This window comes from Euleptes europaea, chromosome 2, assembly GCF_029931775.1.
Source record: "Euleptes europaea isolate rEulEur1 chromosome 2, rEulEur1.hap1, whole genome shotgun sequence".
Lineage (NCBI taxonomy): Eukaryota > Metazoa > Chordata > Lepidosauria > Squamata > Sphaerodactylidae > Euleptes > Euleptes europaea.
This window is the reverse complement of record NC_079313.1, coordinates 83,106,748-83,119,210: the sequence shown is the minus strand read 5'-3', so window position 1 is coordinate 83,119,210 and position 12,463 is coordinate 83,106,748. Positions and strand designations below refer to the sequence as shown.

The 12,463-nt window shown below is 42.0% G+C and overlaps 1 protein-coding gene across 2 annotated transcripts in view; it reads right to left on the bottom strand.

Annotated features, from left to right (window-relative positions):
* MAPK14 (mitogen-activated protein kinase 14) overlaps positions 1-9,882 on the bottom strand; it is a 33,324-nt gene extending 23,442 nt beyond the window's left edge. The window contains exons 1-2 of one of the 2 annotated variants that reach the window (XM_056844301.1): positions 9,688-9,882; positions 2,857-2,986 (exon numbers count right to left, since the gene is read on the bottom strand). In XM_056844301.1, the coding sequence (XP_056700279.1) occupies positions 2,857-2,986; positions 9,688-9,803 (246 nt within the window). In that variant the 5' untranslated portion in view covers positions 9,804-9,882. The remainder of the gene's footprint in view (positions 1-2,856; positions 2,987-9,687) is intronic. The other variant, XM_056844300.1, reaches the window with a different exon arrangement.
* Positions 9,883-12,463: the final 2,581 nt, after the last annotated feature.

Genomic DNA, 12,463 nt, shown 5'->3' with positions numbered 1-12,463 from the left:
CCAATAACTACTCCTATATAACAGCTATTTACTATTACAAAAAAAGAGGTCATCAGGATACTGTTACACATGTTTACAAGTAAATTCAAGTTTGGCCTGAGTAAAAGTGACTATGATGTTGTGTTTGGTATTTGTCTAGCATTTCCAGTTGTACGTTCTGGTGAATTTTAAGTGGACTGTATTACATGCATATAAATAATAATAATAATAAAACTCTGCAGAATAATAAAACTCTTCCAGCTGTAAGATAGGACTTTCTGACCTCACCGCTCCTGCTGCAGCCTACTTTCTCCCTGAAATATTCTCCCAAGGTTCAGGGGATGCCCCAGGAACACTGTTGGATATGAAGCAGGGCCCTGCAGTGGAAGGAAAACCTGGCAAAACTCCCCCGCTCTAACAGCATATGTGTTCTTCCATCAGCAGAAAACACGTGTTAGATGCAAGCATATCTATTTTTTTCAATCCAGTAAATCCTAATGTTGCTATGCGTTTAAAACCTTGCCAGCCTATTTTTTTAACTGATAAAAATGGTCTTTCCCCTTAAATACAGAAAAAATTCCATGCAAGGAGAAAAATGCAGTTTGGAAAAATATGAGGGTTCCCATCCAGACACATGCCCTCATGATTGCACTAAAACACACAGGCAAAATCCACAGAAGAATCAAGCCCTAAAGGGGCTGTTTGTGTAGTGACCTGGATGGCCCAGACAGCCTGATCTTGTCAGATCTCAGAAGGGTCAGCCCTGGTTAGTAATTGGATGGGGGACCACCAAGGAATCCTAGGGTCACTATGCAGAGGAAGGCAATGGCAAACTACCTCTGTAAGTCTCTTGCCTTGAAAACCCTATAGGGTCGCCATAATTCGGCTGCGACTTGACGGCACTTTATACACACATACATAGAGATATAGGAAGGGCTTCCAGTATATGGTTTTTTGCCCCTCTCCATGATTTCTAGCTGTCCCTCACTTGCCACAGTACTTTCTTATTTCCCACCTCTCTTTTTGTCCCCACCCAAGACATTCTGAATTCAGGACCCTCCCCGGTTAAAGGTCACATAATTAATCAATTTTGTAGCAAAAACACAGTCAGGCTGCTAAGAAAGTACGTTCAGGATCGACGATATAATTATATTATGGACTTCTTTCAAAATTTGTTTTTGTTATAAGTTAAGAACCTTAGCTTGTTTTATCCTTATAGAAAGATCAATAGTGATGGAGTGAACATTTCACTGCACACAGAAGACAGTGATAATACTAAGTAAATAAAGGGGGGAAAACTAAAGGGTGCATAATCCTATGTTTATTAATTTTTGTTAAAGGAGAAAAGAACCATAGAGAGCAACCCTAAACGAATCTACTCAGAAATAAATCCCTTTTAATTCAATGGCTAAATAAAATGGGAAAATAAAAGGCAGGATGGTGCTGCTGTAGTCTTGTTGGTGGCTTCCTGGAGGCACCTGGTTGGCCACTGTGTGAACAGACAGCTGGACTTGATGGGCATTGGTCTGATCCAGCAGGGCCTTTCTTATGTTCTTATGTTAATGGGGCTTATTCCTGGGAAAGTGTTCTTAGGACTGCAGTCTTAATCCTGGTTTTCTGCCATCCTGGACTATTTTTCCTCCTTTTTTTTGGCATGTTGGTGGAATACAGCCCTGTTTCTTTAATGTATCCACAATAAGTACCACAATGCTACCATATGAATGGTAGTGACTTACAGGCTTACACAATGAAAGTTGCTTTTTGCTAGGCCTAAAGGTAATACAAAACATCTAGACACCTGTGCCAGAAACCTTAGTAATTCTGCCATTCAAATATTTTGCTAAAATCAACCATTCCATTTAAGAGACTGTTCTTCACTCAGGAACTGTCAGACCATCTGTAAACTAATGAAGCCTGGTAATGCTCTGATAGAGAATGCATCACTTAGAAACAAGACCTGAAGCAACACACTGGTATAGAGGTTTCAGATATTATGATTCAAACAGCTGATAGTTCGAGTACAGCTTCCTTCACACAGCCTCAGTTTGAATAATCCATCAGATCTATTTATACCTCTCATGTTTGCTGGTATGACTGGAATATTTAAAGACAAACACATTGCATCACAGTGCTATCAGAAAGCATTATAAAAGTATTCAGCAACTGGAGAATCTGCAGGGGTTAGAGTGGCCCAATAGTATAGATTTCAAGTGCTGTGGTCAAGGCACACACATCAGTATTGCAAACTTCCGTGAATGTAACCATTTTGAGGGAAGGAATATTTTTGCAACATCTTTACCGCTCCAGAAACACCCTGGAACTATAAGGTCTTTTGCAACAGTTCCTACAGCTGAGCACTGAGGCATTATTTCCCGGCAGTCTGCCCTCTAAATCAGTACAGTACAACCCATAAGAAAATCTTGAACAAACTTAGATGTATACACCATTTCCCCCCAAAATGCCCACAGCTACAAAACACTCAGAGGAAACAATCCAACATTAAGCTAACATTAAAGTGTACCATAAAATTGGAATTGCACAGGACTCATTCATAAACATAATATAATCACCCTCCCGCCCCAAAAATCTTTGTGAAACACTTTAAAGACAACCTGAACTGGTCTGGACATAATCAAAATATTACTTTTGGGACTCGTGCAGATGTAATCTTTCCTCATCTATTAACGATGAATAAAGAGATTAGGAATGTATTCTCTCCCCGACTCTCCGTTTCTCAAGCATAAAATATCTTCTGCTCTTCACCAAGATGTGGTGTTTTGCCTTTACCAAAAGTTACCCTGACATTAACCCTGGCTTTGCACCTAACATAGTATTCAGAACAGAAACCCACACTTCTGTTCCCACCCCCAAACTTACATTTTCATGTTTCATATGTTTAAGCAGACGCAGTTCACGGTAGGTCCTTTTGGCATGTATGATGGACTGAAATGGTCTGGACAATTTCTTTACAGCCACTCGCTGGGCAGTTTTGTTGTCAAAGGCAGAGCTACAAAACAATAGTTTCATAATCAGTATTAGGAATGCATATAAATACCGAACTACAATTTCTAGGTTCTCAGTGAAAATGACTAACAGGTTACCTCATGCCCATTGACAGGTTCTAATCTGTGTTTAAGAAGGAACGGACAACAAGCTTAAGATCTGTCCCAGAGCACTTTGGAAACAAGAATGAAGACACTCACTCCAGTGTTCAGAACTATACATGCAAAATCAGAACTGTTTTAAAATGTATCTGCTAATTTGGGAACTAGGACTACATTTACAAAGGAAGAATGGTAATTGGTTCTTGTAGGTTATCCGGGTTGTGTAACAGTGGTCTTGGTATTTTCTTTCCTGACGTTTCGCCAGCAGCTGTGGCAGGCATCTTCAGAGGAGTAACACTGAAGGACAGTGTCTCTCAGTGTCAAGTGTGTAGGAAGAGTAATATATAGTCAGAAAGGGGTTGGGTTTGAGCTGAATCATTGTCCTGCAAAGAGTAACAAAGGTAATGTGCTAACCATTGTCCTGTAAGTATCAAGATAATGTGCTGATGAGGGTGTGGTATGTTAATATGGAACCATTGTATCCTGAAGTGATCTGTTAATGTGTGAAATCCAAAGCTAATCTGCATGGCTATTGTTGACTGTAGTGAAGAATGAAGAATGGTAAATTTTGCAATCGTTCAGTGATAGAAGAAGACATAGAGCAATGACTTCCTGTAGCTTTAAGTACTTCAACCTCAAAAAGTGCCTTTTGTGACATTACAGAAGCTGGTGCTTACTGCACTAACAGTGCAATCCTCAAGAGAATCACTCCAGTTTAAGCCCACTCATTTTAATGGGCTTAGAAGGGAGTAATTCTCTTGAGGATTGCACTGTAAGGAAGCTGCAGAAATATGTTACCTATCTCATCACACAGGTTGTTTGTGGAATTACAGCTTCAAATACCACCCTCATTTCTAGAACTCAGCAATTTGTCATGATAGTTTTTCAAGAACTTGGAAGAGAAACAGTGGAGCTGTCTCTGCCCATAGTACATATGCTCGTTTTCTGTGGCCTGCCATGCTCTCCAGTTCAATTGGCTTTGCAGATTTGTTACACTTCAAGCTGTGTGCTGGAAAGCCAGCACTAACCCACTCTTCCCAAAGTGCAACCAATAAGGCTGGAATTGTACATACTGGTGTCATTGCCAATGTTGAGTAGTGCTGATAATGAGCACTACCCATTATAGCCCAGGCCAGTTTGGGGATTGTTCTTAAATTTTAAACCGTTTGGTTTCTCAGAATGTAAAAGAATGGATTGGATAGCGCAAAACTTCCCAGAAGAGTGAGATTAATCAGACCAGAAGTTGCCTGTAATTCAGTATAGCCAATTTTACCACCCCAATGACTTTTGGGGAAATACGCCAAGGCAGCTACAATTAAGAAATCATGAAAAAAGAGTAAACAGGCTTTCTGTCCTGCATTGAGGCTCCTCCATTAATTCTATTATTGTATCAAGCTTTCCATGCTAGATCAAGGCTAGTGGTATAAAGAGAAAAACTCAGGTTTATAGAAAAATGACTCTGTAGGTTATGGATTTATTTTCAGTTAAAACTACATCTGGCACCCAAAATATAAAATGGAAGTTATCAGACATCTGTATTTGCTTCTATAAAATTTTATTTTCCTGAAGTCATTGATTTAAATAAAGTATTTTATTTTAGCCTACAGATGGACCCCTACTCTGCAGTCTGCCTTGTAATACTTTAACAGTGCATTCCTGAGGCCCGCCTGTGTTCAGGACAAAAGCCCTTTAGGAGGCCGGGGACGCACCGGCGTCTGGGCAACTTACGCCGGCGTTAGTGGCCCCAGCGCTGGCAGGAAAGCCCGGACACTGGTCACTACCGCAGCAGCGCCGCCCCAGGACACTGACGGGCATGGATTTTTGGCGCCGGGAGAAGATTTTTGCGGGGCCGTTGCCTCCTAAGCTCGGCGCAGGCATTCCGCTCAGGAATGCACTGTAATTGCTTTCTGTGTTGCAAGAACCAGAAAATACTTCAAGCTAAAAGCAACCCTATTCCACTTCTGCTTGTTTCTCCAGCACATCTAAATCAAGTTCTGCCTGACAAAGTATTACAGAAAGAAACCCAATATTCAAAATTATTGTAAAGATAATGACGGCATGATAGAAACAGTACAATTAATATATTCAAACTAGCACTAAACAATTTAACACAACCAGACTAAGTCTTTGATAATCACCAAAGTTACAAAGAGGTATGAACAGCACAATGTATCAGTCCTCAAAGAGCTAGATAGCAGGACTGATACATTTGATAAAGGTTAACTCTTCAGTTGGAAATAATCTGAGTTTCACTTAAACCAACATGGTTTGCCAACTGACAGAACTGTGATTTGAATAAACTAAATTATTTGTAATAAGATATTATCCATGCTCAAGATTTAATAGACCAAGCTAGGCATCATTTTAATCACTACTAAAATGAGTTCTATTTGCAATTGTTTATGTACATGGAGTAGCATCTACCAGGGTTTTGCCTAACAAGGATTACCAGCCATATAGAATTGGATCTAGAGTACAGTGAGCATAGCTCAACTCAAAAATGGAACTTGCCCATCTCCTCCCCTCTGGCTGCAGCCCACTTCACCCAACCTCAAAATACCAACCCCAGGGATTAAAGGAACCCCTCAGGCAGCTGTGGAAATGTGATATAGAGGTCTTCAGTGGCAGGGTGGAAATCAGCAAAAACTCCCACTCCCCCTTGTTAACAATAACCTGCTGGCAGAAAATGAACTTTAAATTCAGCCATATTACTTTAACACAACTCTGAGGTCATCTTTTTCCCAATTCCACAATGTCAGGACTAAACATTACACTACTCTTCCTTATCTATGCTTGTAAATTGATCTTTCCACAAGTTACAGAATATGAACTGCTCATTGTACTGCTCATTTTTCCAGTACACGTTTTCTGAAAGATGCAAATATATTTACTGCATTTACTCCAGAGGGCCCCCACCTCTTCAAATGACATTTCAATATTCCTTTCACTCTAGAAGAGAATGCAGAAAACATACCAATTAAAATTCTCCCAATGTTTCTCTGAGCTTTAAAACTTCCACTGATGCCTTTTTTAATTAATCTGAACAATACCACAGCACGCCATATAAAATGGTCCATTACAAACTGCACAAACTACTTCTTATACTCTTCTTCCGTCTTCAGTTAAGCAGTACAAACCACTTCAAATCTCTGCATCATCTTAACCAAGTGCACAGTAACATAGATCACTTTGTTTACACAGAATTCCAATTATTCTTAACTAACCAGCTCCTATACATAGGATGTAATACAGAGGATAAAGTTGGGAAAGGCTTAAAATTGATGCTGGTTAATTATATGCAAGGCTGCTAGTACTTTATATTCGCCTCAGGGATGAGTACTAGACACCTGTTAGCTCTTGTACATAACAGTATGTACACACTTTGTTGAAGCATAGTACTAGCATGGTAGAAAATACAATACAGCATAACCTACACCAGTACTACCCAAAGCCGCTGCATCTATCCTCAGGATGGTGTATAACTGTACACAGAATTTGGTATCTTTTAGAATTACTTGTACCAGAAACACCCAGTACAATATGTTAGCTTGAGTTCAGCCTAATTTAATCCAGTTTAGGCATCTGACCCAAATCCTATTTAAAACATATATGAATATCAAGCTTTGCGATAATCAATGTGCAGCATACTCTGGAATAACAGCGTATCAGGAAGCTAGGATACTGACTGAATGCTGGGAAACAGAATCCCCCCTCCCCACAATGTATGCACTTGCTGAGGCAGTGTCATCTAGGTGACTCAGCAATGGCTGTGCAGTTTTAACAGGTAAACTGCAGCTTCTGGAAAGGCCCAGAGATTACCAAGAAACAGCAGGAGAATATCTTCTGCCTCCACCCAGTGTGATAGAAGTGCATTAATATGCAGACACATCTTGCCTGCTGATTGGTACTAGTGGGTTCTTCAGGCTGAAGAGTAATCAGGCATATCATACTTCATTATCTAAAATAAAGACTTGCTTTATTTTCTTTATATCTATGTAGCATCATACACACCTCTGGATTTCCTCTTGCAGAGTCATCTGTAGCCATGGTAACATAAATAAAATTCAGGGTTCTTAAGGCTTCTATTTTTGCTGTGTGTAAGAAGGTTGTACTAATGGCACAAACACTTATTACATGGTGCTTGTAATATTTCTAGGAGGCACAGCACAAATCCCTTTCATGTTTACCAATGCCACTCTGAATATCCTGCTAATTTTAAGCCTCCCCCCCCCATACACACACACACTAGAAAAGTAAGATTTCTTGAAATTTTGAAGCCATGGAAAATTAAATTTTTTTCCAGACAAGGACATTTTAAAATATATGCAATATTTAATTGCCTATCAAACCAAAACTTCTTTTACTGATTTAACAACATGAAATGCATTATTTATAACTCAGTCAGCATAAAAATTAAACAATTTAGCATATTTAAATATCTTCATTTTCTATAAGAAAAACTACAACTAATAGCCAATTCTTGAGAAATGATTATAAACAACTGAATGTGTTACCATAGCACATCTACCTTTAATTTTTGCCATCTGAGAGGTAGGAAAAAATAAATGCTGAAGGTGGAAAAATTTTGTAGCAAATGAAAGGAAATATATCATTTAGAAAGAAACCTTCTCAAGGAGTCACTATTGGTAGGACTGCCAGCACATTTGGACAGTAAGCTAAATTTTAAAGGTCAAGGTAGTCCCCTGTGCAAGCACTGGGTCATCACTGACCCATGGGGTGACCTCACATCACAACGTTCACTAGGCAAACTCTGTCTACGGGGTGGTTTGCCATTGCTTTCCCCAGTCATCTACACTTTACTCCCAGCAAGCTGGGTACTTATTTTAAACATATATTGTATATGTCTACAGTGTAAAAGGCAACAATGCTAGGAAAAGTTGAAGGCAGCAGGAAAAGAGGAAGACCCAACATGAGCTGGATTAACTCTATAAAAGAAGCCATGGCATTACCGCATTATGTATTCCCAGGGATGTATTAAGAGTTTGAAAACATTATAAAAAATACTGTTCGCACTTTCTATGTATTCCCATCGATGTATTAAGAGTTTGAAAATGTTATAAAAAATACTGTTCGCACTTTGTTTGGCCCCTTTAGCTGTGAAGACGTTTTCCAACCATTTTTTAGCCGTGGTATCCAAAAACCCTTTTAAAGCGATGTTTCTTATAACATTTTCTAACTCTTAATACATCGCTGGGAATACATAATGCGGTAACCCCCTATATAGTTTGGAAGCAACTTGGCAGCACTTAGAACACGCACACAGTGTAGAAGGTTTTTTCAGTGTTCCCCCAAATTTCCCAATTGGAGAAAATCAGAAAGTCATCAGAATTTTTCAAGCTGTACATTTAGAATGAGTGAAATGCTTTGCAAGATGAGGTTTTTCTCACTGGAAAAAAAGAAAATATTTCCCAGGAGATTTTCTTCAGTGCTACCGCGAACTGACTAATTTTTCCATTGGGAAAACTGAAAAGCTCCTCAGGGAGACCAACTTTTAAAGCCCTAGGAAACCATGAGGCTCACTGGGTGACCATGGGTCAGCCACATTTTTATTCCAGCCTGCTGTGAGAATAAAACTAAGGGGTAGTACCACATACATTGCTTTGAGCTCCTTGGAGGAAGGGAAGAGTATAAGCGCAATATATAATAATAATGACCCCAATCCCTTCTTTTATGCAGATACCACACATGATATGAATAAAAGAATACCACAAAAGCAAACAACCCCTTACTGGAAACGTTACCAAGCCACCCACTCAAGCTCTTCCTTAAAACAAAAGGGCCAAACCTCCTTAAAACGGCCAAGCGAAACTGAATAAGAACCATCAAGCACCCCTTTCTTTCAACATGTGTTATCTAGGCACTGAAAAGGCAAGACCACAGCGTTACGCATGTTCAGATAGAAGGAAAAAAGGGCCAGAGTCCAGTAGCACCTTAAAGACTAACAAAAATATTTTCTGGTAGGGTAGGAGCTTTCGTGAGCCACAGCTCACTTCTTCAGAAAGCTCCTACCCTACCAGAAAATATTTTTGTTAGTCTTTAAGGTGCTACTGGACTCTTGCCCTTTTTGACTACTGCAAACAGACTAACACGGCGACCCACTGTGAATTGTCGAGATAGAAGGAAAGTGAATTTTAAGAAGAAAAAAAACAACTGCAGGCAGGAATGAAGATGCAGAATACTGCGGCAAGCAAAGCGACTGTGTATAAAACGCGTGTCATTTACGAGGCCAGTACCAACCTACGGGGCTCCACCTGCCGTCAAAGTCGGAGTCCTTAAAAGCCCCCCCCCTTAAAAAAAAAACCCCACACCTAACAAGCTTCCCAAAGGAGGAAAGCTTCCGCCTTCTGAAGTCGGTGAGAGTACCTCCAACCACAGCGAATGAAGCACAACCACTGCCCGCCCTTTCACTGTGAGAGGCTCTGGGAACAGGATCGTGGAGCTACTCCTCGACTCCGAACAGTGGCAGGGATAGGAATCAGGATGGGATGGGATGGGATGGGGGGGGGGGAGAGGTCAGGACGATGCATGCACATGTGGCCATCAGCCAAGACTGCCCATGAGCCAAATGTCCCTAGCGACTCACCAGACGGAGCCATAAGCCCCCGAGCCCACAGGCGAGAGGTTCTGGTACCGCTCGGGCACCTCCCAGATGGTCTTGTTCAGCTCCTGCCGGTAGAACTTGGGCCGCTCCTGGGTCATCTCGAGCCCGAGCCCGCCCCACCCAGCGCGGCCGGGAGGGGGAGACTGAGGCAGGGGACCGATGGCTCCTCCCCCTTCGGAGAAAGGGGGCTTCTTGCCTGGAGGGCGGAGGGCCGGGCGGGATTCTCTCGAGCCCCGGGGCCGCCGCAGACGGGGACGGCAGGCTGGCCGGAGCGCCTCAAGCCCCGGCTCCCGTCAAGGAGGGGATGGAAGGGGCCGCGGCTTCTGGTTTCCTGGAGGGGTCGCCCCCTCAGTCACCCGCGTTGTCGCCTAAGGGACGGGTCAACAGGTGCGACGCGGGGTCTTTGAGGAGGCACAGCTTATACTGGGAAGGTGGGGGGGGGGAGAGAGAGAGACGAGCAGGCAAGCAATGACGACGACTCGCCACTGTCTGACTTCTCCCGACCTCTTCCTAGATCCCCGACCAATCGATCGCTCAGGTCTCGCGAGACGCGGAAAAGCCCGAGGCGATGCCCCAATATGGAACCTGGCTCTAGAACTCGGCCCGCGAGAGGATTATCTCGCGAGAATTGGAGAGGGGGCAAGAAGAGGAGGCGGAGTTCCGCGTACGGCAGGGTTGCTTCAGTGGCGCGAGGGACGGACGGTGCTGGGTTGTGCAGGTTGGCCCCCGTCTGAAACCGATGCAATGAATGGAATCGCTCGGCGTAGGATTGAAGCGTAGGCCTGTAAAAGCCCGTTGAAGCGCATTTCTCTGCAATGGCGCAAAGGAGTGCCAACTTCTAAATCTTCGTGAATCCGCACTACCACGTTCCGTACGGGAGGCGGGGACCCACAATTGTCGTTTCAACGTGCAGAAGTATTTCGTTCACGCCACGTGTGCTGCAGGGGCTTAGCTAAACTAGGAAGATTGTAGAGTCGTCTTATTGCAATCGTGGATGGATGGTCACACTGTCTACATTGTATACAATTCACAGTGGGTCGCCATGTTAGTCTGTTTGCAGTAGTCAAAAAGGGCAAGAGTCCAGTAGCACCTTAAAGACTAACAAAAATATTTTCTGGTAGGGTATGAGCTTTCGTGAGCCACAGCTCACTTCTTCAAGACTCTTGCCCTTTTTGACTACTACATTGTATACAGCTGAGCATAGCATAGCAATGTCAAGAGTATATACCTATTTCATTGCCTTGAATTTACGGTTTACATTTATCTTCACTTTAAAGTATATATCCCCCAACTCAGGGCACTCTACGTGTATGAAAGAAGCCTGTAGCTCATGAAAGCTTATGCTACAGTAAAGCTATTTTTATGGTTCTACAAGAGATTTTGTTTTGCTGTCACAGGCTAACATGCTTTTCCCCAAAATGTAAACTGGTTTGTTTTTACAATTGCTGTTTACAATAATAGAAAAGGGCAAGAGTCCAGTAGCACCTTAAAGACTAACAAAAATATTAAAAGGTGCTACTGGACTCTTGCCCTTTTCTACTACTGCAGACAGACTAACACGGCTACCCACTGTGAATTGTTTACAATAAGAATCCCATATTCATTGTGATAGTTTTACGACAGTCCATTTAATCAAAAACTAAGCTAAATTATATTCCTAGGTTCCATAAATTCTGGTAACTGACACACACATACTAGTTTTTTGTACATATTTATTTATTATTTTCATTTATAGTCTGCCTTTCTCATTAGAACACAAAGAAGATTACAAGCATGACAAAAAATTTCAGTTAACCAGTAGGTAGATTACAAGATATGGTAACATTTGAATCTTAACAGCAAAGATTCCTATAAAGACAAAAATTGTAGTTGATCTGGGATTGTAGAACAGAGGGGAAACTCAAACAATGAATGCAAAAATACCTGTTGAAGGCAACCTCCTGAGCTTCACTTCAGCTTTGTCCTTCTACAAAAAGCCCTCTTGAATAACTGTTTTGCACATTTTACAAAAAGAAGGGGCGGGGACTTCTTAATAGCCTCAGTCAGATTACTCCACAATGTAGAAGCCACCACAGAATGCATGTGAACAGGCAGTTGCTGATTTTACACATTTGCAGGGTGGCTCTTTCAGAAGGCTTTGCTCAGATGAGTGGAGCTGCCCTAACAGAACAGTAGAAAAGGTGATCCTGCAGGTATGTGGGCCTGGTGCCTTTAAGGCCTTTGTAAGGGGATAGCTAACACCTTGCAGTGATCCCTCTTTGCATTAAATCTGATTTGCTATTATCCTGTTACAGGAAGAAGGGGGAAATGGTGCCTTTCCTTGCTGGGAAATTCCCTTAGATCAAGGGGTTTCTGGAATCCAGAGAAAAGCTGCTCCTTGTCCACTCTCCATACCATGCATAATTTTATAGACCTGATAACCAGCTGCCACTGCTCAGGACCTTTTGAGAACCTCTACCCTGCCCTGCTGAGAAGATAGTCCTCCAGGGCGCTACTGGAGTAATAACAAAATAACTTATAACCAATTTAGTAGCATCCGTGCAGACTAGCACATGAAGAGATTAAGAGAAATACCACAGAGAATAGATTGTACCAAGTGAAGCCAAAAAATGTCCTTATAAGAACATAAAAACCATGCTGAATTAGACCTAGGTCAATCAAGTCCAGCAGTCTGTTCACACAGTGCCAAACCCAGGTACCTCTAGGAAGCCCACAAACAAGACAACTTCAGCAGTTATCCTGCATGTGTTCCACAGCA